The 26,106-nt window shown below is 47.2% G+C and overlaps 1 protein-coding gene across 4 annotated transcripts in view; it reads left to right on the forward strand.

Moving 5' to 3' along the window:
* Positions 1 to 26,106, forward strand: part of PRPF40A (pre-mRNA processing factor 40A) — a 963,502-nt gene that overhangs the window by 260,879 nt on the left and 676,517 nt on the right. For all 4 annotated transcript variants that reach the window (XM_086956681.1, XM_086956683.1, XM_086956684.1 and 1 more), the window contains exon 14: positions 22,507 to 22,671. In XM_086956681.1, the coding sequence (XP_086812807.1) occupies positions 22,507 to 22,671 (165 nt within the window). The remainder of the gene's footprint in view (positions 1 to 22,506; positions 22,672 to 26,106) is intronic.

Consider the following 26,106-nt stretch of genomic DNA (forward strand, 5'->3'; position numbering starts at 1 on the left):
TGCCTTTACCACGCGCATGCATTTACCACGCATACGCCTTTACAACGAAAATGTAAGGATATCGCAGGTAAGTGTAACCTATATTTAGATTTTTTTTTTGTTTTTAAAGGGGTTAGGTAAGGGTGATTTTAGGATTACGGGTTGGTAGAGGTAATTTTAGGGTTTAGGGTGGGGTAGTGTTTATTAGGTTGTAAGGGTGTTTTACAGCGTGAATCCTTTTCTGGATTCACATGCTGTGCATTATTTCACCATCTAGTGGTTGGGTCGGGAATAGTCCTTTTTTATTTTTTCTTCTGGGCGTCATCGACCACCATTTGGTGCCAGGTACGTACCTTGTGTGACGTCAGACTGCGCACTGGAGGTTATTGTGCGTGGTAGCCATCTTCAGATACTTTTTTCCACCGTTGGGTCTGGAAGCAAGACGGGACGCTCTGAAATTTTCCGGAAGATCTCCGAAAGAGCTCTATTTCAAATAGAAAGCCAGCATCGAACATCAACATTGCAACTGGATTGCACAGCTTCACTCTGAGAAACACATCCCCAATACCGAAGACATCAAGGTTTAACAAATGGCGAGGTAGGGGCCATGGAAAAAACCCCATTCAAATTCTGCCAGAGTGCTTCCACAGTTCACTTCACTTAAGGAATTCCATATTCCGAAAATCCCCGTAGCTGATGCGGACAATGTAGACACAGAAGGGGTGAAAGGGGCCGAAGGGGAAGAAGAGGATATCTTCTAGTCTCCTCCAACCCCAGAACCATGAGATGAAGACCCTGAAGAATACATAGACGCTCTCGAAGAGGAAGAAGCCTCAAACTTTCGAGGACCAATGGAATGACCTTGACACAGAAAGCTCAGAGGACGATGTATGCTGTTATCCCTCGAAGGCTTCCCCACCAGATGACATAGCCTTCTGCAACACCCCAGTAAAGGGAGCAGCTGACGCTTTCGGGGTCTTCCTCGAAGCGGAAAAAGGGGACACATGCTTCTTCTTAGAAGCACCAGCCAACAAGGGGACACAATACCTACCAATGCTACCAAGAATTCTGGATAAAGGCAAAGAAGCCTTCATAGAGCCATCCTCAAACAGGAAATTAACTCCAAGGGTCGAAAAAAAAGTACAAGCCCTCTTCCATGGACCCAAAGTATATCCAGGGAAATGCAGCACCTGACTCCATCATCGTCACCACCGTCAAGAGAAGAGCGAATGCAATCTCTAACAGTAGACCACCTCCAGAGAAGGAAAGCAAACGGATGGCTAGAGGCATTGACGCAATGGCAAATTCTAATGCCCAGCTGAACAGGTACGGACACCAACAATGGGATGACATTGAGGAGCTCCTCAACAATCTCCCGGAAGAAGACCAGAAAAGGGTATAAACTATTGTCTTAAGAAGAAAAAAACATTGCAAACACATGCCTTAAATCAGCACTCGAGGCAGCAGACAGGTGTGCAGAGGCACTACACTAAGAAGGCATACCTGGCTTAGAATATCCGGTTTTAAATAAGAGGTACAAACCTCCATCATTAACAGACCATTTGCAGGGGAGGCACTGTTTGGAAAGGAAGTGGATGAATCTCTCTAGCAGATTAAAGAAGCATTGGTATAGCCAAATAGGTCTCATCTTTGGGAACTTAAAAGTGTTTAGCCATGAAACAGTTGATGTTGCACCACGGATATTGTGCTGCATAACTAAATACCTATAAGGTCCCAAAGGTGAGACCTATTGGCCATGCCAATGCTTGTTTTTCGTTTATCACAGAGGGAGTACTGATCAGTCTGGAACACGGCGCAACAAAGGAGGCGGGAGAGAGACAGTCTACAGAGGTTGGGTTGAGGAAGCAGGGCCTGGGGGCAACACAGACAACAGAACTTGAAAGGGGTATGGCTAGGATAAACAACAAGAAGTACATCAATGGAAGTGCGGATGGGAGCAAGCAACATGGGGAGATGTTTAGGCCTTAATAGTGTGTGTTATTATCACGCACTGCTGGTAAGTGGTGTTGCTCCCACAGACCCCAGGAGCTCGAGGGAGGATCCCACAAGTGCGGTTCCTGCCAGAGGCTGCTGCCTGCTAGGGACAATGGGAATGGGGAGCTTATTTCCAGTGAAATCAGTTGTTCAGACAGCTGGAACTGGTGGTTTGACGAGTTTAATTTGGAGCCGGCTGACGAGAGTAAGTCGAAGGTCCTCGAAGGCGACAGAAGTAGCTCGCGTGCGCTGGGGTCTGCCTCCAGGAATGCCTGGTATAGGCTGTGGTCTGCTGGCAGGAATGCAGGGAATGATTGCATCTCGTGCAGGCTGCAGATAGGAATGATTTCACCTGTATGCTAGGTGCCTGAAATATGTACAGGCGTGAGGTCTGCAGTGCAGCACCACTGGCTCTCGAGGTCCCGGTATGTCGGAGTGGGGAACTACTGCAGCAGTAGCCCTGGGAAAGGCAAAAACAGATAGCTCCTACTTCATAAACTCCAGAGGAAAACATTCTGCGCCGTGGTCTGCATGAGGAATTTGTTCATTTACAGGAGCACGTGGTTATCGTCCACATCTCCAGTTTTATGAGCAGAACACCATGCACTCACTGTACAATATCATTAAATTCAGTGAGCGAAACCCATGATAACGATGGATTTACATATATGCAAATTCACCAGTGAACATCCCTCCGGCGCTTTCTGGGTGTAATATGATTTGCATATTTAAATAGTCTCACACGCACCTTGTTCAATTGTGTAACTTCTGTCAGTCTTCTCGAAGAGAAAGCGACGGCAAGACAAGCAGTTGAGAAGGGAACAGCTATTTTCAAGCACTCGTGCTGGAATCCACTTTGCCGGAGCGAGTAGCGGCGTGTGCGCCATCTGTTTTCAATTAGCACGCGCACCGCTGCTCGCTACCGCAAGGTGAATGCCAGCACAAGCACGAGTGCTTGAAAAAAGCTGACCAGTTTCTAAAGGTCATTGTGGGAGGGCAGGGCGGATATACAGACGAGGAGGCAATATATTGTCGAACAGTAGTTTCTTTATTCTCAAGTGACACAGTTTTGGGTTTGACTATAGGATCGTAAGTCTCTGCCTCTGGTTGGGTCTTCTCGCTCTCAGGGTTGGAGGTTGAAGCTGCCAGCGTTGCTTTTTCCTCTTCTGGTGTGTGATAGTTGGCAGGGTGGTGTTGTATCTGTGGCGTTAGCTTCACCAGGAAGCTTAACAAAAGGAGAGAAAATGGAGCCTGTCAGATTACTGGGTCACACTTTGAACCCGTCACCTACACCCGGTAGTGCCTAAAGAAGTGAAGAAGCCCTGGATGGGGTGATATTAAAATATAAAGAATGTCGTAACAAAAGAGATTCAAGGGTTAGATCAGGGTATATGGGGGGGATCGTGAGGCTACTAACACAGGGGAGATGGCTGGTTTGGTGAGCGTTTACTAACAAACATTGGCCGTGTACCTCTTTCCCACCTCCCTCAACAGTCCTCCCACCTCCCTCAACAGTCCTCCCACCTCCCTCAACAGTCCTCCCACCTCCCTCAACAGTCCTCCCACCTCCCTCAACAGTCCTCCCACCTCCCTCAACAGTCCTCCCACCTCCCTCAACAGTCCTCCCACCTCCCTCAACAGTCCTCCCACCTCCCTCAACAGTCCTCACACCTCCCTCAACAGTCCTCACACCTCCCTCAACAGTCCTCCCACCTCCCTCAACAGTCCTCCCACCTCCCTCAACAGTCCTCCCACCTCCCTCAACAGTCCTCCCACCTCCATCAACAGTCCTCCCACCTCCATCAACAGTCCTCCCACCTCCCTCAACAGTCCCCACCTGCTTTCCCCAGGAGCGGCGTCACTCACCGGCTCAGCCGCAACTCTCCGGAGTTGCGGCCCGTTCTCCAGCCTCCTCTGGTGGACACCACCATTCCTCTGTCCAGGGCTCGTCAGACTCCTCCGCCACTCACCGTTTGAGCCACTGACCACACTCCTGGCGTTCGGCTCCGTATCGCGGTCTCCGATCTCGGCGTCCTGCTCCACGTTTCGTTTCGCTTCCGTCCTCGGCTCCTCATTCGGCTCCTCCCTCCTGATGGTCCAAGACATTTCTTCCTGGGTCGTTTCCGCTTTTACTGGTGGAACCGTACTGCTTCCGGGATCAGCTCCTCCTCCTCCTGACTTCAGACCCCGCTGCGGAGAAACCGGAAAGGTAGGTGTTTCTTTCCTTAGGTCGGACTGTCTACAGCTCCGTCTTTGGCATGCGGGGAATTCTGGTCTTGGTAGCCCCGTGTATTGCTGTTCCCTGTAGGTCCCTCTCTGTCTTCTCCTAGAGCAGCGCATGAGAGTTGCCTAGGCGAGACCTAAAAAGACAATGAAACAGCAAGAGCGATGGGGGCCCCACAACAAGGTGTACCTTCAAAAGAGGAGGGTTTAATGGAAGAAAACCCACAGTAAGAGGAGCCTTTGTTCAAGGACAGCGAATGTCCCATCAACAACTGTGCCGCATGACCTTCTCCTGGCTCGGTTAGCAGGGATTGGTGTCTACGGCATAGTGTGGGCATGGCTTAAGTCCTTCCTGGAAGGCCGTATCGAGCAGATTTGGCTTCCCCCTTGTTCTTCCCCTCCTCAACCAGTCACGACTGGGGTTCCACAGGGCTCCGTCCTTAGCCCTCTCCTCTTCAATATCTATATCACACCTCTGATCTATTTGGCTGAGGAGTTAGGGGTTAAGGTTATGGCCTATGCCGATGACACACAGTTGCTTTTTACCTGGGATAGAATATAGTTTTCTGTTACAACGGCTCAGCACTGTCTCGCTGCAGTTTTCAGCTGGCTGGCGAATGCCCAGCTGAAATGCAACAAACACAAATCCGAGATTCTGCTCTTTGGCAAACTTCCATCTAACTTTCGCCAACTCTTGTGGCCTCCAGACTCAGTGCTGCCATCCTCCACGGGTCAGCCTGCAAAAAATGTGGGGATGTGATTCGATGAGTCCCTTTCTTTATCAACACACATTAACAAACTGCCTGGATGTTGCTTTGGTCTCTTTAAAACCTGAGGAGTTTCTTCCAACTGCTTCCGCAATCAGCGAAAGAGACGGAAATCTGCGCCTTGATTTTGTCTCGCTGGGATTATGCGAACGCTCTTTACATAGGCATCCCGGCCTATTTGTTAAAGCGACTCCAGGTTGTGCAGAATACAGCGCCTAGACTGCTGTTAGGCATCTCGTCTAGGATCAATGTACAACATCATTTGCATTCTCTCCACTGGCTCCCTGTGGCGCACAGAGTCAGGTTTAAAGTTCTGGATTATGCGAACGCTCTTTACATAGGCATCCCGGCCTATTTGTTAAAGCGACTCCAGGTTGTGCAGAATACAGCGCCTAGACTGCTGTTAGGCATCTCGTCTAGGATCAATGTACAACATCATTTGCATTCTCTCCACTGGCTCCCTGTGGCGCACAGAGTCAGGTTTAAAGTTCTGGTTTTGGCCCACCGTGCCCTTCATAAGCTTGGCCCTGTATACCTGCAGAGAAGCTTTTTCTTTTATCTTCCTGCATGTGCTTTTCGCTCTGTCCCTTCGCTTGGCTCGAGTTCCTCATTACAAGCTTCAGCGGCTTAGAGGTAGCTCCTTTACTGTGAAGGCCAGCTTGGCCTGGAACGCACTCCCTCTCGAGCTTCGCTCCATCCAAGACACTGCACGGTTTAAACGGAAACTGAAGACCCACTTGTTTGCCTAATTTGGCTTTTCTCTCCTTCTTCCTTTCGGTCCCCTTTCTTCTCTCACCTGTGGCTCCGCGCCGTGTCACTCTTGAGTATCTGTGCGTGTTATAAATTATAATAACATAACATAACATGGGAATGGTCAACAATCAAACCAACAAACAGGATACCAAAGCTGGCAACAGCAAAGCAGTCCTTTTGAGGAAGAGGCAGAGGCCAGCCCTCTAGAGGAAAAGGAAACTGCTCAAATTGACTTCTGCACAGGAAAGGACCCACACACACCAGTGGGAGGCGTAATATCACAATACCTACAATAGTGCCAAAAAATCACCACAGACAATTGGATATTAAATTTGGTAAAATATGGGATTGCATAGAACTATTAAACGCCACCAACAAACTCCACCAAGGATAAAAATTCTTCAAAAAAGAACTTATACTGTTACATTCAGAAATGAAGGGGCTTCTTCAAAAACAAGCAATAGAAGTTGTACCAAGGCAAGAACGTTTCAAAGGACCTATCACTAAGACCAATCCTGGACCTAAAGTACATAAACAAGTTCATTTTGACGCAGCATTTCAAAATATCTACACTCCAAGAAATAATACCACAAATACAAAAGGAAGATTACATGGCAACAATAGATCTCAAGGACGCCTATTTACACATATCCTTGAACAAAAACCACAGAAAATATCTCTGGTTCCTACACAAAGGAACACTACCAGTTCAAGGTTCTCCCTTTCGAAATACAATCAGCACCACTTGTCTTCACCAAGTGCCTCGCCGCAGTTGCAGCCCACCTGCGAAAAGATGGAGTACATGTCTACCCTTACCTAGACGACTGGCTTATAAGAACAGAAACAAAACAAAAATGTCTCAGCCATGTTCAAACAGCAATCCACACGCTCCAAGGATTGGCATTCTCAATAAATCACAAAAAATCCCTTCACAAATCCAGAAAGAGAAAAAACGTTCTTAGGTTCAAGACTCCACTTAAAACTCACATGGGCTTACCCTACACAAAGGAGAATATAAGCCATCAAACACGAAACTTCCCTCTACCAGAAGGGTCAATTTCTGACCGGAAGGTCATGAAGCTCATGGGCATGATGGCGTCGTGCATCCCACTCATTCCTCATGCCCGCCTACATGTGCGCCACTTCCAGGAATGGCTTTCCAACCACTGGGTACAGGCCACAGAGTTGGGAGGATCTAGTTGTTTTTACACAGGCTGCAAGCAGAAATACAATGGTGGGCATCCAACAACCTAACACAAGGCAGACCCTTCAAAAATCCAACTCCTTCTGTGACAAGCACTACAGACGCATCCCTCAATGGATGGGGAGTGAATTTCCTTCAACTGAAAATACGAGGCCAGAGAAAACGCCCTCGACTCCGTAAAACACCTCAATTACTTGGAAATTAAAACAGTCTTCCTAGCATTGAAAGTGTTCCAGAAACACATTTGCAAGAGGACTGTCCTGATCCAAACAGCCAACATCACCTCAATGTTTTACCTCAACAAACTGATCCCCCGGCACCCATCTCTAGTTCCTGCTCCTTCGACCACTTTCCACCTCTAGATGTACACTCCCTACAGGCCCTATTGACTAGGGTTAAATCCGGCTCCCCCAGGGACTGCTGCCCCCGTACATCCTAAAGGAATTTATTTCGGTCTTCATCTCCCATCTTGACCTTTCTTAATGCATCCTTGTCCCAGGGCAAGGTTCCTAATGTTTTTAAGGTGGCAGTTGTCATCCCCCTCTTGAAAAAGGAGGGGGCAGATCCTTTAACCCTCTCCAACTACAGGCCTATCTCCCTTCTCCCCTACTTGGCTGAAGTCCTTGAAGCGCATGTAACCACTCATCTCTCCAACCTCATTGAGCGGTCTAACTATCTGGATCCCCTTCAAGCTGGGTTTAGTCTTGCCCACTCCACCGAGACCGTTATCACTGCAGTTATGAACTCTCTCCGAGATAATGCTGATGAGGGAATCCCACAGGCCCTTGTCCTCTTGGACCTCTCGGCCGCGTTTGACACGGTCGATTACACCCTCTTACTGGACCATGTCAGACAGGCCGGCGTCTGTGATTCTGCTTACAGCTGGATTAGGTCCTTTCTTAGAGACCGCACTCAAGCGGTTCGCCTAGCTCCTTTCACTGCTCCCAAACTTCACACCTCCTGTGGGGTCTCTCAGGGTTCCTCACTGTCCCCCCTAGTGTTTAATTTGTATTAGTTTCCTTTGATCCAGTCCCTGAAAGCATTCAAGGCCATCACGCTCAATTATGCGGACGATCTTCAACTTATCTTTACAGTAGATAACTCCACTGAATCCATCGGGAGTTTCAGGGCACCATGCTTCATATCCGCCAATGGAAGGATTTTAACCACCTGAAGCTGAATCCCGGCAAGACCGAACTAGTGCTTAACGGCAAAAGTCAAATGTTCTGGAGCCCACACTACTGGCCTCCAGAACTTGGCTCTCCACCTATTCCCTCCACCTATTCCCTCCACCTCGGTAAAGAGCCTGGGGGTGATTATCGATAAGGACCTGTCATTAAAAACTCAATTAGGCACGGTGGAGTCCTCCTGTTTCTTCCAGCTCCGTAGGATCTGGAAGATCAGTCGGATGTTGACTTAGTCGGCCCTGATCCAGGTGGTGATAGCTTTAGTACTGTCACACTTGGATTATGCTAATTCCATCTATTTAGGCCTTCCTCTTTTTCTCAGTTAACGTCTCCAATTGGATCAAAATCAAGCCGCTAGATTGATACATCAACAGCCACGCTGGCAATCAGCCAGACCCTTGTTAAAAAAACTTAATTGGCTCCCTATTCCCCAATGAGTAGCATTTAAAACAGCCTGCATCATTTTCAAGTCCCCCCCCCCACGCCGGCAGTACCCAATTTATCAACAATCTTCTACCTAGGTACGTCCCCTCTCGCAATCTCCGGTCTGCCATTCTCCATATACTCGCCACTCCTCCTTTTATGCTTCAACGCCAGGGCGGATGCAGGTTTGCGACTCTAGCTTCCAGATTCTGGAATTCCTTTCCTTTGGAAATCCGTTCCTGCAATAATCTCCTAATCCACTTGGGGGCGAGACTGATCTGACCTAGAGCACGGTGACCTCTTTCTGGGCAGCTGCTGCGTTGGTGTACTCAGTGGTCTGTAGGAGTGTTTACCGGGTTGATGCGGTCGTTGCCTGCAGGCAAGTGACTTCTCCCCTTCAAGCGAGATTCAGGATGGTTGGTGAAGTGCTGGCAGCCCTCTGAGGCTTTTTGAGAATGCACAGCTGCAGGATGAATCTAGGCTTTTGCCGTTGTCTGGACAGGAACAGGCTGGCAGGATTTGACACCAAGTCCACAGCTAATCCACAGTTCTTGCATTCTTCTACTTTGTCCTTTAGTCAGGTGAACCCTCGTTCCTGGTGTCAGGAGGCCACCTGAACATTGAATTTAGTTGATGTTAAGGGGAGTAAAGTAAATGGGATACTTACCCTTGTGGTCCCTAAATGACCCTTTCCTGCGGGGAGTGGGCATAACTCTGTTCCAGAGTTCCCAATTTCACCAAAATCAAGATGGTTGAACCCTTCTTTCGTGGAGCACATCAGGCTGCCCACCTTAGTGGTGTGACTAGCCTGGTGATGCAACACGTCTACTTGCATAGCTAATTACCTGCTTGTCTTGATGCCTAAAGGGCCTAATTGCAGAGGGTGAATCTCCCAGGTCTGAGAAAAGCCGAAGTTGTATATCAAAGGCGGCAGGGGCTTTGAAGTCCCTGGCCTTTATATGCTAAATCACTAGCCATCCTGCTGGGGGAAGGTGTGAACACCTTCATCCGGAGCACGCATTGTTTCTAGTCTCGTAGAGCGTGGGATTTCACGTGCAGGGGATGGGAAACTCGTCTCTGATGGCAGGCTGGTCGATACCAGTCTTCCAGTACACTAGATAGTGGTATGGTTTTCAGGGGGCACCTCGAAGGTGCCCTCTGGGTGCTTGTCATAATACAATTTGTACTGACAACAATAGAGATTTATAAAGACAAGGATTTTGATACCAAACACTGTTGGTTTCTGTAAAGCCATCATGTTCATGGGATCAGTGCCCAGTACATATAATTAAGATGATTTCCCTGTTCACTTGTACTATCTAGTAATTTAGCTAAACAGCACATGGGCATATGCTGTAGGGGTGACTTACATATATTACATGTAGTGACTTTGCATGGCACACAGTGAGTGTACCATGTCAGGTTTTCACTTTTGGTTTGCACCAGGACACACTGTCTGCAATGGCAGTCTGTATGCTGTTTGTTTGGGGGGGTCCCTGAAAGTGGCATAATACCTGCTGCAACCCTTAGGAGATCCTGTTTGGGGCCCATGTCCTAGTGCTAGCAGTACCACTTACTAGGGGCTTGCAGGGGTGCCAGTTTTTACAATTAGACCATTCTACCTTGTTTTAGGGAAAGAGTACAAGCACAGGAGCCTAGTTAGCACAGACCCAGTGCACATCAGTCAAACAAAATATCAGTACCATGGCAAAAAGAGGGGATGACATTGACAAAAAAGGAGACTTTCCTACTCCCTGGAAGCCACAGGGGTTTTAAAGGCAACATAGTGGCAGATTTGCTAAAACTTCACTCTGCAAAAAGTTACATTAATTGTGACTTACAAGTTGAGCTTAGTGTAACAAGTTGTTTGATAACTTGGAGTGTCCAGTTTTGTCGCACCATTCAGGAGTCATCACAGCTGAGGGGTCAGTGTGTGACTTTGTTCTCTCTCAAGTTGGGCTGGCCAAGCCTTTTCACAGTAAAAGCAGTTGTTTTGCCTGCTTTGTTAGCAGATGTAGGGCACATGTCCTGCCAGTGCCATAGGTTGCATCCTGCCCCTAGGGCTCAGTACGCCTGCCAGAGAGGTCGCATGCACTTGTCCAGGGGAAGTGGTGGCTTTGCCATTGCTCTAAATGATCAAAGCGGAGAGCACTGCATGACTGCTCTACCAGTCTACAGTGGTGGACTAGTGAACTTGTTTTATTTGATGCCCTCCTGGGTGGCACAACCAGTGGCCCTCGCCCTGGGGTACCCTTCTAACTTACTTGCCCTGGGTACCAACCTACCATTTACTAAGGTCTTCTAGGTAAATTAGCAGTTTCCAATTGTGTACAGACAATTTGGCATACACCGTTGGGTCGGGCCACTGGCACGGAGGTCTGGTTAGCAGGCCTCAGTGCACTCTGAATAGAAACACCAGGAGGATCAGTTCAACAAATATTGGGGGTGACTAGGCAAAAGGAGGCATTTCCTTGCAGTGTATATGACTAATAATAAAGATCCCATTCAGGAGAATCTTAATTATAGCCAAATGCATCCCTCTTTGTTCCAGAAAGAAAGGCAAAAGGAATTAGCCTTGCTTCTACCACAATCCTTGATCGCCCGGGAAATGAACAGAGACTCAACTGCTATCTAGAGGGCATAATTAGATCCTGGTAGTATGTCGTTCCTTAAAGGAGCGTCCAGATTGTGCTACATTGTCCATATTTTCTTCTCTTCCTCTGTGAAATCGCTTTTATGTCACTGTTCTATTTGTAGTGACTCTGTTCCTGCATTTTAAATGGCTTTCTCCGCCAACGCGATACTGAGGACAAGGCCACACTTTTATCAAACGGTCTTGGCAGACCGCAACGCTCACCTTTGTCTCCCTGTCCCGGCGGTATTTACTGCTGCACGCCAACACATCAGGGGACCCCAAGCACCAGCATTCCCCCTGTGGCGCCGGTCTGTGACGCCATCAACAAGCGCCTGGAGGCGCTTGAAAAGCGGAATGGGGGCTGAGCATTTCGGGCTTCGCCAACGCGATACTGAGGACTAGTCTTGGTTCCTTGACGAAAACATTCAAACTAGTCTATTCCACGGTAACCATTGACATTTTTAACAAGTGTGTATAATTCCGGGCTCTGACTTTTAGATATATGGGACATATAAACTGCGCGTCATTGCTTTGTTGATTGTTTGGGGGGTTCTCCTTGAGGCGCATGGGACGGGGGCTAACTTATTAAAAGGTTTTAATCCCCCAGGACTGTATAGTTGTATTTTTATATATCTGGTTGTTCTAATTTTGGATTATACCCTCTTCCCTCAATTGTATTGAAAGAGGGGGCTTTTGCCGACTATCAGTTTCATTGTATAGGAAATATAGAAGGAGAAGTTCCGCCTCTTCTTATTAGGACAGGAATCACTCGGGGGGTACGAAATGGGGAAAAATAAACTGCATACCACACCTCCTGGCCAAAAAGTGAACAAGGCTAAAGATCCTAGTGCATCCCTTATGAAATATTTGACAGGGGCGGTGGGCGCACTAGAAAAACAAATCTCCAATGTGGAGGAGGAGTTGAACAAAGAGTCTTTTGGCTCAATCGATACTAGCAAAATTAATCCTCCATCCCAGGTACTACACGATGTGGCTTTAAAACCAACATCGCACAAGACATTTGATTATTTACAAAATGGCTGCATACAGTTGGGGAGGGACGAGAACTAATTGATTTGGAAGCAGCACCATTACCCCCCTCATAAAAGAGTGTGTCCAAGAAATCAGCCCTTACAGCACTACCCCCACAGATTCATGAAGTTCCGCCCACCCCCAAAAATTAAAAACCTAAGCACTGCACAACACCAGGAAAGGAGTGTATAGCCAACAACAGAGCAAAAGAACGCGTAAAAAGTATAAATAATAAAGGTAAAAATAAAGGCCAAAATAGCAATGATACGGGTGGAATTACGAAGTCTCTCTCAAACTTAACTATTTTCATCAAAGATGTTGTTGGCACCTTGGTGCATAGACTCAACTTAATCGAGTCTAGCTTGGCATCAATCTCAGGGCACCTAAAGGATATAAGCATACAACAATTTGACCCAGGTAGGCGCAGGGGGACAGATAAAAATTACAGCAGCCCTTACCAGACGATACCCCCAGTTATGGCAAGCAGATAAGTAGTGGGGAGAGAGTTAGTCGCTCTGGGGGATCGGGGCTTGAGATGTCAAAATCCCCAAATGTGCAAGTGTCAAGGACGGCAACAGAGGGGGGGCATTAATGAGTCCAATATAATAAATGGTAACAACTCCCTTACTGCAGATAACTGCCTCAGACCAGATAAAAGTATGACCCTTAATCAGGCTCATAGAACTAATCTCATTAGCTTGAACCTTCCACCTGCAGCAGCCCCATACACACTGTTTTTTGCAAATGTTCCTCCATCTAATGAGGGAGATAGAGAAAATTTGATAACACTGAGTAACAAATCTCTAAATTTTTTAGGAGCTAAGACGGGCTTGACGCAAGATATGTTTAATTATTTTAAAATGGTGAGACGTGTCAGGTGGGTAGGTCCCAGCAAAAATACTTTTTTTTTTTTATAAATCTTTGTATTAGTAAAAACAGTTTAATTGAGTGGTCATCACATCTAGGGTTTGCTGGTTGCACAAAGATATAATTGCAATTACATAATACAAGTAAATCATGGCTGGAAGAGAATTTCGTTGGATGTTATAAATACAGGAGTCTTTTACATTGTGATTAGATCATCAACGGGTGCAATACAGGGGGGTTCACACAAAATGCCACAATACTCATTCCAGTTGGACCATATTCCTAACCACTTCCGGGGGCAACCCCGGGCCACGTAGTGTCTTTTCCTGGATCATGCACCAGTCCATATCCCTCTTCCAGGAGCTGAGCGTTGGAGGTGTTACCGCTCCCCACAGTCGTGCTATATTCCTTTTTGCTATTGCCAATCCTAGTGTTACCCATATTTTAACTTTTGACGAAAGATCTGTGGGTTCCCAAATGTTCAGAAGGCACCGCTTAACCTCTGGATGCAGTTCTACTCCCCATACCTCCCGCATGCATTTGTGCTCCCGCCTCCAGTAAATTTGCAACAATGGGCACTCCCACAGTATGTGAAAGAAAGTTCCCGCCTCCCCACATCTCCTCCTACAGAGCCCATCATCACTTCGGCCCATCAATATCAGCCTAGTGCCGGAAATATATACTCGGTGGAGTACTTTCAGCTGAATCAACCTCAATTTAGCAGATATTGCTATTTCTTTGGGGGATGTGAGTGCCTTTCTCCACTCTTCATCGTCAATTTCAAGTCAGTTTTCCTCCCACGTTTCCCCTAAGCACCAGCAGGGGGTCCGGGGTGTGGTTGATAAGCTTTGTGTATGTGAGGGAAATAGCCCTTTCTGGGAGGTGGCCGTCTAGCAGCCTGTCTTCGAGGGGGGGGGGATTCCAGGAGCTGTGTCCCTGGTGGGATGTTTACCTGGAGGGAATGCCTAACTTGCAGATAGCAAAAGGGCTAAGCGTGCGCCTGATCGTAAGTGTGTTGGAGCGAAGCGAATGTAACCACCCCATTAGGACCCCATAAGTCTTTTATATGAGAGATCCCTATCAGGTCCCAGTTGTGAAAGCCTTTGGTGCGGCTCAGTGTACCCAACCTTTCAGAAGCCCATAGCGGGGTAGCTAGTGTAAGTTTGTTGGGCCATCCCAGTTTTCGGTGAACAATGTGCCAGAGTTGGACCGAATGCTTTGTTGGTCCTTTGAGAGAGTATCTGTTGGGCCTACAGTGGAGTGCAGCCTCAAAGTTTCCGCCCGGGAGGAGCCATCTGTCCATCACATAGCTGGGGTAATTTCTGTCACAGTAAGTGCCCTAATTTATGGCAGAGAGATGCGCCGCCAAGTAGTATTTCCGTATGTCCGGTAGGGCTATACCTCCATCGTACCATCCTAATGTGAGTTTCTGAAAGGATATTTGGGGCATTCCAGTCCACAGGAGGTCCCTTTGGGTGGCCTCGATGGATGCAAAATACTTTTGCGGGACAAGGTATGGGTAATTTTGGAGGGCATAGAGAAACCGTGGCAGCGCCATCATTTTGAAAAGCGCGGCGCGACCCAGTAGTGACAGCGGTAGTTTCTTCTAAGTGATGATGTCTCTTTGCAGCCGCTGCAAGGGCGGGAGGAGGTTCTGCTCGTATCTTATGGCCTTCTCCTTAGAGATAAAGATTCCAAGACAGGTGAATCCTTCTGTGGCCACCTTGATTGGGCAATTGCGCAGGATTACTAGGGGGAGGTCCCCTGAAGGACGTAGAGGAGTGACTTTTCCCAGTTAATACTGTATCCTGAGTTCTTCCCAAAGCTGGTGAAAATGTCCAGGGCTACATAAGGGACTTACGAGGATTCGCGAGGTATAAGAGAATGTCATCTGCATAAAGTGAAGTTCTGTCATCCCACCCGTCAGCCCATTGAAGCCCCTTTAGAGAGAGATCCTGTCGTATCCAGTCAGCCAGTGGTTCAAGAGAGAGGGCAAAAAGCAAAGGTGAGAGGACACCCCTGTTGCGTCCCTCTTTCTAGGGTAAAAACCTCCGAAGTGTTATTGTTCACTACCACCTATGCGAGAGTCTCGGTATAGAGGAGGCGGACCCAGGCGATAAAGTTCAGGCCGAAACCCAGTTTCTGAAGGACTGCCATCATATACGGCCACTCAAGCGTGCCAAACGCCATTGCGGCGTCCAAGAAGACCACTACTGCATCTTCCTGGATCGCGTGGCAGCGCCCTAATACTCCGTGGAGGCGGCTTAGGTTAAGTGCCGTATTGCGATGGGGCATAAATCCTGATTGATCCGGGTGTACCAGCGTGCTGAGTACCGGCTTGAGTCTGTTGGCAAGCACTTTCGCCAGTATTTTAGGCTTGGCGTTTAATAGTTATATTGGTCTGTAGGAGGTACTTAGTTCTTTCGGTTTGCCCTCCTTAGAAATGGCCACAATTATGGCTATGCCTCGCTCCCTACTGTCCTCGAACATGCGTTTTAGGTGCTTGCACAGGCAATCTGGCTTTAGCTTGTAGAGCTCAATAGGAAGACCATTGGGCCCAAGGGCCTTTCCAGGCCGGAGGTCATGGATTGCCCTAGTCAGTTCTTCCATAGTTAGTGACGCCTCCAGATGTTCTCGTTCGTCATCTGATAGGGTAGGCATCTTGATATTGGTTGCAAAAAGACTTTTAAAGGGGATTGTATAGTCCTATCCTTAGGCTCCCCTCCCTTAGTACAAGAAATTTTGACCCGAATAGGTTCAAGTAGATTTATGGCTAAGGGGATAAAAGTGCTACCCCCTGGGTTTTTTCTGTCGGCCTAACATGCTTGACAATGGTAACATAGCCCTGGCTGGTATCCCTCCTAACAATTATAGGAGATACAATCTAGAAGTGTTAAACAGGTTTGCTCCGTTATACTCACTGGAGGATGTGGATTGACAAATGTTAGCCATTGCTGATCATAAGTCTGTAATTAGTGAAGGGCCTATAGTTTTCCAAAGAGCAGGCGATTTGGTACGTGTGGCGGAATCACCGAAAAACGATCATATGATATTGTCTGAGATTTCCCTAATAGCAGCCCCGTCTTCGTCTGCCCATGACCGTATGAATCAAACTAAATGTTTAGGTACACATAAAACGGGGGGGGGGTGGTATTCCGGCAATAGGAACTGAAGAGCAGGGGCAAAATGCCCAAGTTGTCTGCTATTATAGAGTTAGAGAAGGGTCAAGATCGGGAAGGGAGAGACACGGTGTCAGGGTTTCAATCCAAGCTTGCCCAGGGTCAGGTGAGAATAGCCTATTGGAACATCTCTGTGCTTCAATCCAAGGTCCACAATCCAGCTTGGATTGATTTTATTAAGAACTTTGATATTTTGTGCTTGTAGGAGACCTGGCTGTTGGATGAATTACATTTTGATGGTTTCAAAATGTTCCATATACCTGCACGTCGTTCAATTCATGGGAGGCATAAAGTGGGGATCTGTGTGTATATTTCAAATTTACTGGGGGCTTTGAGGATAAAAACGTTAAAGCCGACTAACTATTACCAAATAGTCATCATTAATCTTTCACCACTGGTTGAGATAGCAGTCATTAATCTTTATAATAACACAGATAGGGGTCATTTTAACGACATGCTAAATAGCCTCAATGAGGAAACCACAAAGTTAAGCCACACATCGGGGAAGGATACTATTATTATCTGGGGTGGGGACTTTAATACCAATATTTGCACCCAGTCTTCATGTGGGCTTGGGGACCTCGAGAAAGAGGATTCTGGCCAAATGGCTCTCTTCGCACATCCAATCAGGGGTGAATGTTTTAATGACTTCATGGCAATGCATGATTTCGGATTTGCCAATAAGATGTGTTCCCCACCTGTAGATTTCAGCCCCACGTCTATCGGCCGGGGCCACAGTACATTGATTGACTTCATTATTCTCCCAAATTGATATACAACGTGGGTTGAGGAATTTATTACCCACCCAAATGGGCTTAGCGATCACTTTCAGCTAAGTATTAACATTTTATTCCCCCATAAAAGTACTCCCTCTGTAGTACAGAGTTTAGCCTGGACTCAAGGCTGTGTGCTGGAACGACAGAACGGATATTCATTACGCTGGGCCAAGAATGACCCAGAGGTCACAAACTCGAAAATAATGCTACAGGTCAAAACCCCAATAACCAAGTGTTTGCAAGAAGAGATCTCCCACTCATAGATACTGACTGCTTTTTCCCGAAATTACAGGGATAATCCCAAAAATTCTGACTTGTTCGTGTAGGGAGCAAAAAATTTTGAAAAATAGTTGGTTTGATACTCACTGTACAGCATATTCCCAGTTAAAAGCTGCCTTACATAGATCTGTGAAGGATTAAGAGGAAATTAGGGGGCTCAGGAATGCTTACAATCTAGCTGGAAATAAGCGTAAGAAGGAAATTAAGGGTCAGGCCTGGACAAACCTGTATGAAGCATCCGTACAGCGGTATTCCTCCCTCTCCTGGGAGGCAGTAAAGGCCCCCTTTTTCTCGATTAATGATGGAGCAAGGATTGACGTGGCAGTAAGTGAAGTTTCCTGGATTGATATCTTTTCTTCGGTTTATGGTACTGGGTGTAATAAAACTGAACCAGTAAGTGCACAAGCAGCACCGGGCGAGTATACACATTTTTTTACCAATCAATATCCACTTCACGCATGAGGAAGTACTATTGGCCATAAAAGAGAGCAAAGGAGGTAAGGCACCGGGCGCGGATGGGACTCTGATCGATCTGTATAAACACACGATTGTGCATTGGTCCCCATTATTAACACGAGTCCTTGAGGCCAGCTGTGCCAAGGATTTTATTAAATCCTGGTCGGAGTCCATAATTATTCCCATTTTTAAAAAAGGGTACAGGGAAAATCCTGCTAGTTACCGACTCATTTCCTTGCTAGACTCTCTTAGGAAAATTGCGTAAAGGGTTCTCCTGAATAGACTGCAACAGTGGGCTGAAGATAACCAGGTCCTAAGCCCGGTTCAATATAGGTTTGGGGAGGGGTACTGTCGAGCAGGTTTTACATTTTTCTATTTTACATGGGAAAGAGGCAAAGAGAGGCAATTTATTTGCGATATTTTTAGACCTTACCGCTGCCTTTGACTGCGTAGATCATAATTGACTATGGCAGATTTGAGAGGGACTAAAGGTAGAGCAATCGCTCGTGTCATTTCTGAGACAATTATATGCGGGGTTCTCCACGAAGGTGAGGTATGGATTAAAGGGAGAATATTTCACCCATACAAGCGGTTGAGAATGCTTTTTTAAGATGTATTCTAGCTATTCCCCAAAGTGCATCTGTTTTTAATTGTCATAGCGAACTAGAGATTTGCTATATCACTGATGTTATTAAAATGCGACCCATGCTATTATGTTATAGGGCCTGGACCTCACCCAACTTAGGATTAAGCAACGATATAATTAAAGATTCCATGGGTTTGGATCAGGCTAGAAATATTCCATGGTTGAACTACATCTGTAAGCTATCCAAAGATCTGGGCAGGCCTGAATTTCATGGCAACCCTGATTCCTTACTCTCCATGTCTAGAAAAGATCTCAAAGCGTTGTCTGAATCACTTTGAGTCGTTAAGAATGGGGCTGGAGTTTAATAAAAAAACTGTGATTCAGCATCAACTTACCCTGGTCTCTACCTCCATTCAATCCTATTTAGTGTGGTGTTTAGGGGGATATGATAGATATATTCTGACCAGGTTTAGGTTTGATTGTTTTTTTGGCCTGGTTTCGTTCCCGAATATTAACGACTGGTCCAGACAGTTGAGTAAATGTCCATGTGATAATTTATCAAATCAATGCACTTTACACGTGATCTTTTTCTGTAATTTTTATGCAACTGAACGGGCCAGATGGATTGTACCTCTTTTAAAGCCAGGGTACCTTGCGGCAATGCCGTCTGGCCCTTTTATTTTTACAATTACTGAAAAATGTGTACTGTGTAGGAATCATGACTGGTTTTTTAAAGAGCATTTTGAGGAAAAGAAAATGTATAACTTGTTTTTAACATACTAATGTTTGTATATTTCTAATGAATTGTTGCTTTTATGATTTAATCAATTTGTAAAATCGAATAAAGCATTTCCTAAGAAAAATGGCTTTCTTTTTATCTTATTATGCGAAATTGTGGCCAATATAGCTTTCGTATTACATTAAAATTATTGAGATTTAAAAATGAGCCTTTCCAAAGAAAAGCATATTATATATGTTAGTTAACTTTTATGAAATCTCGCATGTGGGTGGGAACAATCCAGTGCTTAGGTGGTTAGCACTGTGTAAGGGTGCTTCAATTGTTTTGAATCACAAATTTGAATTTTGTAGCAAGCTTGTTGCAAGTTATATTTTTTTTTTCACAACCAAGTTTATTTGAGCATAAGAATGACATGTATGTGGCACCTTCCCACACCAAGATCACCACATCAAGATCAATGTATTGATAACATACACAAGAGATATTAATCAAGCATTAAGGAAGCTCAGCTTTAAAGGAAAAAACCCCCCCCACCACCCAACCCAACCCCAACTATACCCCCACCCACACCCACTATCCCACCCCCCCTTCCACACATGTACAGAGGCAACATATATATGGTTTGCATAAGAGAAGCAGGTACGATGCAACCCGGGTTGCGCCAGTAGGGCCAGAAACAGTGCTGCGATCACATGTCCTCCTCCGGTTCCGCCGGGGGCTCCAAGGATAAACCACGGTATTCGGCCCACCGCTTCCAGATCTTGAAGTGCTTGCGCGGGCAGCCCCGCGCCTCAAAAATCGGTTTCTCAAGACCCATAAAGTAGTCCAGCCCCGCCTTCCATGCCGACAGGGGGGGGGCCCTCACGGATTTCCAGGCCCGAGCCAAGTCTCGCTTAGCAACCACCAGGCCCAGCAGCAGCAGATGACGCTTATAAATGTTGCCCCCAACCCCTTCCATGATGTGTAGTAGGCCTAGCCGGTGGGTACGGGGGAGGTCCCAGCCCAGGACTTCAGCCAGACAATTCCAAACACCCCTCCAGAAGCCAGCCACACGTCCACATGACCATACTGTATGCAACAAGGTGCCAGGCACTTCTCCACACCGCAGGCACTCCGACGACGCAATCAAACCAGCCTTCCACAGTCGTTCACGCGTGTAATAGGCCCGGTGCAGATACTTGAATTGTATGAGGCGGAGCCGAATCGCGATTGCGGCGCCACGCGGGGACTCCAGAGCCTCTCTCCAGTCGTCCTCATCCAAGGTGCCCACGTCCACCTCCCAAGTTTCCCGGAGGGAGCTGAGAGTAGACGAGCAGTGAATAACAAGGGTCTGATAGATCCTAGAGACCTTTTTGTCTCCCAAGTCACCCATAAAGACCTTCGCCTCGATCGGACTAAACTCCGGGAGGGAGTCGAGGCCGGCTATGCTAGGGGCGAGGGCATGACGCAGCTGTAAGTAGCGGAAGAACTGGGTCGGATGCAACTGAAAGTCCACTTGGAGGTCTGCAAAGGATTTGAGAGTCGCGCCGGACATGACGTGGCCCAGCTGCGTTATTCCGATAGTCTCCCAACCCTCAAACCCAGCCAGGGCCGCCAGTTCCGGGAGCAGACCGTTATGCCACAACGGCGTTTCCGCCGTTAATTTGCCCCACCATCCCATGCGGCGCAAAGACTGCCGCCACACTGCAAAGACCACCCTCGTTACCGAGGGCAACCCACGGCGTATACGCGCCGAGTAGAGAATGGTGTGGAGCGTACGTTCACCCATAAGATGCCTTTCCAGAGCATATGCCGGATCGTTCCTGTCCCCGTACCACCAGTCGTTAAGGACAAGTAGATGCGAAGCTTGGTAGTAGGAGAGGAGATCGGACGTGGCCAAGCCACCGCAATAGGTGGATAAGAAACATGTCTTCAGGGCCACCCTGGCTGCTCCACCCTCCCACAGGAAGCGGCCCAGCACGGAGTTCACCTGACGGAACCATTCCATGCCAATAGGGTGCGGGAAATGCTGGAGTTGGTACAACAGCCTCGGCAATGCCACCATCTTAAAGATGGCCGACCTCCCAAAAATCGTAAGCGGCATCCTGGACCACGTTTTAACATCCGTCTGGACCCGTTCCCACACCGGCAGGACACTACGAGACCAGGCCGCGGTCCGCGAAGTCGAGAGGAAAACACCCAAGTACTTCAGGCCGTCCGTCGCTACACACAGGTCAGCCGCCCAACCATCGGCAACCACCCCACCACGTAAAACCCATAGGGTCGACTTAGAAGGGTTAAGGGTAAGCCCGGAGACTTCACCAAACCCCCTCATGATCTCCAGGATTCGAGGGCCAGAGCGCCGCAGGTCCGTAAGGAACAGGAGGACATCGTCTGCGTAGAGTGCAATTTTATCCGTAAGGGTATCACTCCATACAAATCCTCGCACCTGGGCGTCTAGTCGCACCCGCGACGCGAGGGGCTCCATGGCTAGGGCAAATAGGTACGGGGACAACGGGCAACCCTGGCGGGTACCGCGGCCGATTGGGAAGCGACCTGAGACCGCGCCTGCCACTCGGACCGACGCCGTAACATTAGTATAGAGGAGACGGACATAGGACAGAAAGACTGGTCCGAGGTTTAGGCGGGCCAACAAGGCGAAGAGATACGCCCAGCTCACCGAGTCAAAGGCTCGGTCCATGTCCGCCAGGAGAAGTGCGGCCTGTTCATCTCCAGCGCTCATGGCGTCGACCGCTGCCTGCGCCCGCCGGATATTGTGTCGGGTGGCTCTGTGTGGCATGAACCCGGCCTGGTCGGGGTGGACCAGGTCGGCTATGTGGGGCAGAAGGCGGTTCGCCAGAGCTTTCGCCAAGACCTTGGCCTCGATGTTGAGGAGGGAGATAGGTCTGTACGAGTCATGACGGTCAGGCGCCCTACCAGGCTTCAAAAAGACCACGATCTCAGCGTGACGCCAGTCAGGAGGTAGTTCGCCACCAGACCGCGCTGCCTCTAGCGCATTGCGGAAGTGGGGCCCCAGCTGGACGTGGAACTTTTTGTAAAATTCGGCAGGATAGCCACTTGGGCCGGGTGCTTTCCCCGTATTCAGCTGGCCCAGGGCTTCCCCCAGCTCCTCAGACGTAAGCGGGACCTCTAAGGCCGTTCTAGTCTCCTCCGGGACTGCCTGTGGGAGTAAGTCATCTAGGTACGAGGCAATCTCGCTCTCTCCCAGTGGGTCTCGGGGAGCGTATTGTGACTCGTAGTAGCGGGCAAAGCTGGCCGCCAATTGGTCCGGATCGGTCAGCAAGTTATATTTTACCACTTTTTTTTTTAGATCGTTATTCCAAAGTGCGATTAGTAGAATCTCTTTGCAGTATGAAAATAAACTGATGTATTATAAAGGTATTTGCGAGCCTCAATTTATGTAAATGTTTTTCAATTTCTCTACAGTGCTTTAGCCAAATTGAGTGAAAAAAAGCAAGCATTCAATGCCTACAAAGTCCAGACAGAGAAAGAAGAAAAAGAGGAAGCAAGGTCCAAATACAAAGAAGCTAAAGAAAACTTTCAGCGATTCCTTGAAAACCATGAAAGGATGACGTCTACAACAAAATACAAGTGAGTGCTTTGAAATTGTAATCAGTTTCTTAGAAGAGGTCAGTGGAAGATGCTGAGACAAGGAATTATGCATTTTCAACTAGCAATTGTACACAAGTCGTTTAGTGTTGGAATTGGCCAAATTACTGGCTGCTCTGGAAAGTATTGATACTTGTAATATTAAAATGTGACCTTAAGTAGAGTAAGATTTTTAGCATTGTCAATGGGGTTTTGCAGACCGCTGAAATCGCAATACCAGTAACTTCCAAAGGTCTTAAAATTATTTTCACTTCCTTGCAGAGTGAGAGAAGTGTTTTTTACATAAGTTTTAAAACACGATCAACTGCTTTAGGACAAATCTTTAGCACCAGTTGGACATGGAAATAAAATTTGTAAAATATTGATCTTTTTTTTTGTGGATTTTTTTTAATGGATATTTTCCTTGTATGCCGCTGTGGTGGTGGTCACCCATCTTTCCCCTAATAGCGATTGCACACAACTGTATTATTTTTGTACAAGAAATTCCACTTGAAACTAAATCAAGCATCAGTTAACTTTTCTGTTTGCTAACCTATTCCTTTTTATTATATGACTATATTAACTTACTACAGTAAATGGTTTTGTCCTACAAGCAAATATCACAAACTTGTTTAGTGTCTGAAGATATAAGGCTGATTTGGTCTATATCATAGGTATTCTGAATCGTATCCCTAAGGGAATACTATTGAGAGGCCAATTATATTGAAAGAGGAAGCCTCGCCCACTCTTTGTTGCATGCTTCATCATTGGAGACTGCATCTCACCCTGGTAAGATAATACTACCAGAACGGACTCAGCCACAATTGAGAAGCAGAAGAGGATGTGGAATGGGCATAATGTCCCTACCATACAACATAAACGAACCGGTTTATGCCCTAATTTGTTCCAATATCTGTCTGGGCATTCATTAGGACCAGTGGGGATCCCTGTTTGCTAAAGCACATACTAATTGGTGAATATGAAAGAAATGGATGCCGGTGTGTAACCTACTTTGACTCCTCAAGATATGCTTCCTGTAAAATGTAACAAATCAAAATTAAATATTTAAGGGAATTAATACAAATCATCAATCGGCAAATGCATCAACCAATCTGGCTCCCACTGAAACTTTCAATCAAGTAAATACAAAAGATGCGTGGCTCCCTAGCTCCCATCTCTACGAAACAGTGCAGCCTTGAACCAAAGCAGCCATGTTGACAATCTCAATATGCCCCTTCAGTGTCTGAGTACATTCTTGGACACTGTAGGTGCATTGAAGCCATTTTGAGTACATGGGATGGGAGGTTGTCAACATGAACTCCACAACTCCATGATGGCTTTACTGAAGTTTGGTATCAAACTTCTCAACATTATAAACCCATACTGATGCCAGTGTTGGATTTATTATAAAGTGCACGGAGAGGTTATCTTAGAGATGCCCCCTGAAAAACGACCAGCTTCTAGTGTATTGGCTGACTGGTCACTCTCTACCTGCCTGCCAGCACCTGACCGGTTTCTGACTTCAAGGGGTGAGAGCCTTTGTGTTCTCTTAGGTCAGAAACTAAGTGTGCTCTGGGTGGAGGTGCTTCACACCTCCTCCTTGCAGGAACAGCAGCAGTTGGCTGTGAGCCTCAAAGGCGAAAGACCTTGTGTTATGCCAATTTGGGCAGCCTCAACTAGTGGAGATGCCAGGTCCCCCCCCCCCCCGTCCTAGCCCCACGTTTTTGCAGCAGGACAGGCAGGATCATTAGTAATCAGAGTAGGAGTGTTCCCTTTGGCTTGGCACACCCCTAGGGTGGCCTGGAGCTGAGGTGGACCCCTCGCTTCACAATTGTCCATCTTGGCTTGGAGAATAGGACCAATAATAAGGATGTGCGCCTACTCCCAAAGGATATAGTCACCCTAGGGGACCGTAGCCATTGGCTGCTGCCCTTCGACCTAAGTAACACCTTTACATTTATTATCTAAGGGCTCTCCTGAAATATGTTCCTCAGATTCGACGACCTACGAAGAAGGACCGAAGAGCTGCGCAGCAGCGGAGAAGACAATTGACGGTGCCCCCAGCCCTTTCTCCTACAGCGACCCTGTTTGAAGAAATCTGCATGTCCCGCAGCCAGCAACCCGCCAGCAAGTGCAGAAACCTGAGCTACCTTTAAAAAGACTGTCTGACTTGACTTGAACCTCTGACAAGGACTTCAGTCCCTCCTGGAACCGCAACCTCACCACTCTGCACCTGTCGCCCTCTGCCCGAGTCCAGGTCGCCCAACGATCCAAGGACATATTCCCAGCGATTCTGACCTGGAATCCAGCATTGGATGGCCTCTCCTGAACTTCCCACTGACGCCTGCAGCCTTGTCTTGAAGGGTCACCGTGACCGAATCCGGTGAAAGAAACCTGATGCCTAAAGACACTGCTGTAACCTCAGCCCCTAGACTTTCCGGTGCCCTACTGAGTGTCCTGGCATCCCCCAACTATCCAACTCACCTCTCCAGTCGTTGAAATACTTCTGCCAGCCTTCTGGACCAAGCCTGCAAGCTTTATCTCCAACCGAGGGTGTCTATTGGTTTCTTTAGAGCATCCAACTCCCACTTGCACTGTGCACCCGGCCGCCCCTGCGCTGCTTTTGTGCTACCTGGTGACTCCTACAGTGTTGTATCATCCCCAGGGCCTGTGCCCCTGAACCACGGGTTCTCACCTGTAACCAGTGCCTCTCTGAGGTGCCCCCAAGCTTCCATAGTCTAACCTTGGACTCAGTGACTTTTGTACCTGGCCACCCCAGTACCGCTGGTGGTGCAGTACCTACCTTGATCCAGCCCTTGCCCAGTGTTGGCCAAACCCGGAAGACTAGATTTGTAAGTGGAGTGCTTACCTGAAATTTACTTACCTGTCTTTCCTCCCGTAGGATTGCATTCGTTTCTCTCTGTATTGCACTAAGTGTTGGCCTTGAACAGTACAAAGTATCTTTTTAATATTGAAAATTATTTTATGCGTCTAAAGTATTTCTAATGCTTCTATAAACAATTCACAACTGTACAAGTATTGCACAACTGAAAAGTCTACTTGCCTGTAATTGAGTTTCACTTAGTTCCTAAAAATGAAGGTAACTAAAGTAATATTTTTGTAAATATTTTCCTGGAGTTAGTCATTGAGTGCGTTCCTGCCTTGTATGAGTGTGTAAAACAACTGCATTCACACTACCCTTTGATAAACCTAACTTCTCAGCCCAGCTACCACTAAATTGAGTGTAAGGTATTATATTATCTACTTTATCCTCTGCTATACCTTTGGGGACTTACTGAACTCTTTGCACACTATATCTTTTTGATATAGTATATCGAGAGTCCGCTTCCTACACCATTCATCATAAAATTAGCACCACAGGTCTTTACAAAGTGCCTTGTCGCAGTTGCATTCCTAAGAAGAAGTATCCGTGACTGC

Source organism: Lissotriton vulgaris, chromosome 2_1, assembly GCF_964263255.1.
Source record: "Lissotriton vulgaris chromosome 2_1, aLisVul1.2, whole genome shotgun sequence".
Lineage (NCBI taxonomy): Eukaryota > Metazoa > Chordata > Amphibia > Caudata > Salamandridae > Lissotriton > Lissotriton vulgaris.